We start from the raw sequence: 6000 nt of genomic DNA on the forward strand, positions 1-6000 counted from the left end.
TCTTTTACAGTTTCAGACTACGGTTGTGGTCAGGAAATTAGGCTGAAAAGCCTTTAAAATCATTCCATAGTCACTTTCCGTGGCTGATTTGGGCCCCAGCTTGAACCTTCAATGACGTGCTCAGGACAGGCATTCAGTGTCCATTGACCGGGTGGCCACAGCTACAGGCTGTGGAAAGTGTCTTCACATGTGATTGAGGGTCTCCACAGGGTCCCAGTGTGAGGGAAGGCCCCACCACAATCCCTAATGAGCTGCCCTTGTGCAGTCAGGACTGCCCAGAGCATTCCTGTTACGAGGTTCCCTCCTGGGAGCATCTGTCTGTCAGTCACTGATTCCGAAAGTGCACGCTGGTCTGAGCTCTGCAGCGTGTGGTCTGCGTTTCCTAGGCCCCGTGTTACACTAGGCATCCAAGCCAAGTACTCCGTGGCACTTGTTTCTGTAAACCTTCTTGTCATGCTGGTTGATGAGTACTCACTGTTTTATTCTTGTTGTGACTACTACTTTTTAAGGCCCTAATATGTAAAGAATATGAAGCAGTCATGAAAGGACAGTCAGAATTTAAAACTGAGTTTCATTTGGGGTAGTAAAATAAATAAGGGTTTTGGAGTCAGGCAGACCTAAGGTGGTATCTCAGCTCTCTCTTGCAAATTACTTAACCTCTCTGAGCTACAGTTTCCTAATCTCTAAAATAGTGATAAATTCCTACCGTACGTTGTAAGCATCAAATGAGAGGTCATATGTAACTGTGATGAGCATAATGCCTTAATAAGCATTCAATAAATGTTAGTCCTATACTGCTCATTTCTCCTACCTACCATCTAGTTTAGAAGTGTCTAGAACTGGACACAGAGTTCAGCTTGAGTCTGTGTTCCTGTTATTTCAATTAGAGAAATGTGATTGGCTGGTGAGAAATATGCGAGCACAGAGGAGCCTGCCTTAGGCCAGAGCCTCTCACCTGTGTGCAGAGCACAACTAGTGGGCCAAGAACAGGTGAGAGTTGTGCCACAGGTATTGACCCTCTTAGCCCTTGGGGCAGCTGGCTAGGGCTGGGGCTTCGGGAGAGCAGCCACCTCCTTTCATTGTGGTGTGCTTTACAGTGTCATTTTCTCTGTGCTCTGTGATGTGGAAAAGGAAGGCAAGCACTGCCTTTGACTGCATTGCCCCAAAACTTGCTATTAGGCACCAAGAAAAGTTCCGGGTTGGGGTAGAAAGAAAACAATTGATTTTCCTCTGAAGTCACAAAAAAAGTTGTCAAATTTGCTACCGCAGCTGGAGTCTCTGTTTGCACATAAGGTGCCTTGGTATGTATGATAAAACCGCAGCCCTCCCCCTGGGCGGATGAATGGAGCACAGCTGGGTTTCCATCCCCTGGCCGCTCCACACCGAGCACCTTCAGGCAGTGCACAAACCATGAAGCCGCAGCTCTGGTGGAAGAGACCAGTGCTCAACAGTCGGGTTTAAGGCTTCTCAGAATCTGTGCTCTTCACACAGCTTGTTCTCTTTCACTTTCAAATTATCTCAGGTGATACATGCCTGAGGAACCCACTCCACAAACAGCAGTCACTCCCTCTCCGACCCATCATCCCCCTTGTTGCCCGGATCTCGGACCAGAATGCTTCTGGGGCACCCCCGATGACTGTCCGGGAGAAAACCCGCCTAGAAAAATTCCGTCAGCTTCTCTCCAGCCACAACACCGACTTAGGTGAGTCCCCGTGAGCCCTGGGCAAAAGCTAGGACCTCTTGGTGACTGGAATTCTCAGAGACCTGGAAGCTATTGCTCTTTATTCTTCCTTCTTTTACTTTTCCAGCATCTCCTGATCTGGTGCCCATTGAAGTGACATGCAGGTATTAAGTCAGAAATATGTTACTAGGAATTAGGGACCAAATTAGGTGGGACTGGATTCTGTGGCCTGTAGCTATTCTGGCTTTGGTCTCCCCTACCTCCAGGTGATTCTTACTGAAATCCACACCTACTGGCCTTTCTCTTCCCCTCTAACTCTAATCTCTGAGCTGACTGGATCACTGCTGCAGAGCACTTTGCTGCTCAGGGCTGTGTTTGGGCTTTTTCCCTGTGCTTGTCGGTAGCTGGTGGCGGTGGTGGCAGCGGCAGTGGTGGCGGTGGCGATGGCAATCGTCCTACTGGAACGGTGGGAGGCACCAGGCAGCGCTGGCTGAGGCTTGTCTTAGGGCATCTGTGGGAAGGGCTAAATCCAGCAAAGCCTTTATCTATTTGCAGATGAACTGAGGAAATGTAGCTGGCCAGGGGTTCCCAGGGAGGTTCGGCCTGTAACCTGGAGACTCCTGTCGGTGAGTTCTACCCACTGTGTAGAGAAGCGTGAGCCTCACACAGCCTTTCTTACCTGCTGAGGTTAGTCTGGTCACATAAGTCTTGCACCGTAGACTTCTCTAGTCCTACCGGATGTGGCAGACCTGTGGGACCGTAGTCCTATTGCTTTGCATAAAGAAACACATTCTTGAGAGTTTATTCCCACACATGTAGAAGAGCACACGTTTGTGCCTATAGTCCTGATCTCGCCTTCTCAGCCCCGAGGAGGAAGAATACAGTGAGGCGGGGTGAGCCAGCACTTGTTTGAACAGGCTCCCACATTCCCTGGGCTTCCCTCCGTTTTCAGTAGGAATAACCAAGGTGGTTGAAACCCACTTTGCAACTGTGAAGAGTTGATAAACGGGCCTCCCTCAGAAGCCTGCACTAGTCCCACTTTCACTAAGTAACGGAGCACTGTGCCTGTCACTGTGATACGAACACTTTGATTTCCTGAGCCTGTAAAATTCATTCATTCGTTCAATAAATCCTACAAGGATTTATTGAGGGCCTGCTGTTCGCCAGGCATGGTGCCAGGTGCTGTGAGGATATAGGGAAGTGAAGACGGCACAGCCCCTGCTCGCCAGGCGCTAGCTCGCTTGCTCGCTATGGAATGTATCCCTTAGCCGCCTGCAAGAGGACGGCTCTCTCCTGACTGCCCCCACCCCCGGTCTTGCAGCCGTGTAATCATTGCCCCTGCTTCTTCTAAGTTTGAATGCTATTAGAAGTAGATGTGGTGAGAATGGAAGGGGAACAGGAGATGTAAGAATTGAGAGTGGGATCTAGACCAGGGATAAGAATGTAAGTTGGCCTGGAGCTGGGGCCAGGAGGGGGGCTGCTGCCAGCAGTTCTGTGTCTGGACGTTGCAGCTGCTGTGTCGCAGATTCCATTCAGGTTCCTAAGCTGGTAATTCTGAATGTTACCATAGAAAAGAATGTGTAACCGGCACCGACTCACGTGGCACACCACTGAGATATGCCACAGAGGTGGCCACCTCCCCGTGACCCTGGGAAGGTTTGCCTCGTGCACACGCAGCCCCAGGAGGTCCTGACTCGGGTCCAGTTCCCTCCTACTGACCTACATTCGCTTCTCTACTGTTGCCAGGTCCGGAGCTCCGCAGTGCTCCAGTAGTACCCGCTCCTAGCGCAGTGCAGGGGTAAATAACCCTGGTTGGCCGTGCTTCATCTGCCCACATGTGCATCTCATTGAATGAGGAGAGGGCAAACACTGGGTGGCCAGAACCAAGATGGGATTTACGCTTGTGTCTTGGCAGCTTTCTTTTGGTTCCTTTGATAGTTTCCAAGCCACTGCTCAGGCTAAAATAAAAATTAAGGTTTCATCCAACCGGTGCCTGTCCCCATCTGACTAGCAGTCCTGTCTACAGGGCTATCTCCCAGCAAACACCGAGAGGAGGAAGTTGACCTTGCAGCGGAAGCGGGAGGAGTATTTTGGCTTCATTGAACAGTATTATGACTCTCGAAATGAGGAACATCACCAGGATACCTACAGACAGGTACAGTCATCGCCTGCTGCCCTTTTGCTCACTAGTCATAATCTTAAGGTGTGGCTCCTGGAAGTGCTCTTGGGGTGCGAGTTTTCCAAGTCTTCAGGCTACAGTGTGCTGGTTAGGAATTAAATTTATTCCCAGAACTACTTCCCCTCTTTCTAATTCAGTGGCTCTTATCTTAGCCGTTTTAAATAGATAGATTCTGGGGGGTCCTGGTCAGTGGCAGTGCTTCTCTGACTTTAATGTGCGTACACATCATCTAGGATTATGATAAAATCCCAACTAGGGATTATGGTAAGAGGCCTGGGGTGAGACCTTCACTTCTAATGAGCTCCCAGGTGATGCCACCTGCTGCTGGTCCACAGACCACACAGAGAGTGGTAAGGGTTATGGGACACAAGCTGAAAGATGAGTTCACTCTGTGGTCCGTCCCTCTGGACTGTGACATCAGTGTGTCCTTCTGGCAGCTGCAGTGCCTCTTTAGCAACCATGTTTGTCTGTCTGCAGGAGCCGTAGCCGTCAGCGGCCTTAGCAGGGAGTGTTCTATCATTGCGCATAGTGGTCCCCACAGCCTGCGGAAAGGTGGAGAGTGTGAAGGGGAGTCTCGTGGTTGCAGAGGGGAAAATACTGGGGGAGGCAACTGTCTACAACAAGCTCCAAGAATTGAAGTAGCCTCTGTGGCTATTGACACAGTCCTTAGGATTGTTAGACATCTGGGAAGTCCCGAAGCCAAAACCAATCATCATGACTTCTTTGGTAACAGAAGTCAGAACTTTCAGTGCCAGCTGTTAAAGGCCAGCTCCCTCTAGTTCTCTATCCTGGCATGTTTTTGCAGCTTTCAGAGCTCTTTTACTTCTTGGGAACTGTTGAGTAAGAATCTGAAAGAGACATACACATTTTGATCATACCTGTTAAATAAGTAGCAGCCCAGAGTAAAACAGATTCCAGACAACAGGAAAAAAGCGGGTGATTCTCTTAAGTTGTGAAGCCTATTGCTGTTTGGTGTAAGTGGTTTATTTGGGAAGGTTTCCTCACTGTTCAAAAAGCTATTGCTGTCATGGGAACGTATTCCAGATGCACAGGTAGGTAGGTTTAACTAGACTATTTTTGTATGTCAGTCAATTCTTCCTAAAGGTAAATTGTGCTCTCGCTCTTACTCCCTTGATTTCCGGTTCCTAAGAAAATGACTTCTCAAAAGAACAACTGGCATTTGTGTTTTTGGATACGGCTTCTCTTTTTCAGATTCACATCGACATTCCAAGGACGAATCCTCTCATTCCATTGTTCCAGCAACCACTTGTACAGGAGGTGAGGGAAGTGCTCAACATTCTCAGTCCTCCTCCCCCCATCCTTCTGTGGCACCATCTGTGTGGATGTGTGCTTAGCCCTCCCTCCAGGCATGGGCAGGTTTAAGGCTAATCGTGATAGTACCTTGTGTTCCCATATGGAGCTTTGGTCCTTTCAGAGCACTTTCTTATGCATTCTCATTCAATCCTCATAACAAACCTGTGGGCTGAGTAGCACTTTGAGAGGCTAAGGGACTTGCCTAGCATCTTGAGTCTACCTGGTGACAGAATGAAGACAGAAACTACACCCTAGAATTCCTAGTCCTGTGTTTGCTCTGCTTTATCTAGCTGGTAGTGGTGTGTGTGTGTGTGTGTGTGTGTAGAAAACATACGTAACAAAATTTACCATTTTAACCATTTTTAAGCGAACAGTTCAGTGACATTAAGTACACTCATATTGTTGTTCAACCATCACCACAATCCATCTCTACAACTTTTTTTCATCTTCCCAAACTGAAGCTCTGTACACGTGAAGCGATAACTTTCCATCCCCCAGCAACGGCCATTCCACTTTCTGTGTCTATGAATTTGACTATTCCAGGTACCTCAAATAAGTGGGATCATACAGTATTTGTCCTTTTGTGACTGGCTTGTTTCACTTAGCATAATATCTTCAAGGTTCATCCATGTTGTAGCATGTGTCAGAATTTCCTTCCTTTTTATTTTTATTTATTTATTTTCTTGGCCGCACCGCGCGGCATGTGGGATCCTAGTTCCCCAACCAGGGATCGAACCTGTGCCCTCTGCATAGGAAGCACAGAGTCTTAACCACTGGACCACCAGGGAAGTCCCCTTCCTTCTCTTTTTTTTTTTTTTTTTTTTTT

General features: G+C 48.3%; 1 protein-coding gene across 2 annotated transcripts in view; it reads left to right on the forward strand.

The window, feature by feature from the left end:
• The window catches only part of TBC1D22B (TBC1 domain family member 22B), a 65273-nt gene that overhangs the window by 21592 nt on the left and 37681 nt on the right, over positions 1 to 6000 (forward strand). The window contains exons 4-7 of one of the 2 annotated variants that reach the window (XM_024766096.1): positions 1523 to 1702; positions 2237 to 2307; positions 3708 to 3836; positions 5073 to 5138. In XM_024766096.1, the coding sequence (XP_024621864.1) occupies positions 1523 to 1702; positions 2237 to 2307; positions 3708 to 3836; positions 5073 to 5138 (446 nt within the window). The remainder of the gene's footprint in view (positions 1 to 1522; positions 1703 to 2236; positions 2308 to 3707; positions 3837 to 5072; positions 5139 to 6000) is intronic. The other variant, XM_024766097.1, reaches the window with a different exon arrangement.

This window comes from Neophocaena asiaeorientalis, unplaced genomic scaffold, assembly GCF_003031525.2.
Source record: "Neophocaena asiaeorientalis asiaeorientalis breed wild unplaced genomic scaffold, Neophocaena_asiaeorientalis_V1.1 scaffold46, whole genome shotgun sequence".
Lineage (NCBI taxonomy): Eukaryota > Metazoa > Chordata > Mammalia > Artiodactyla > Phocoenidae > Neophocaena > Neophocaena asiaeorientalis.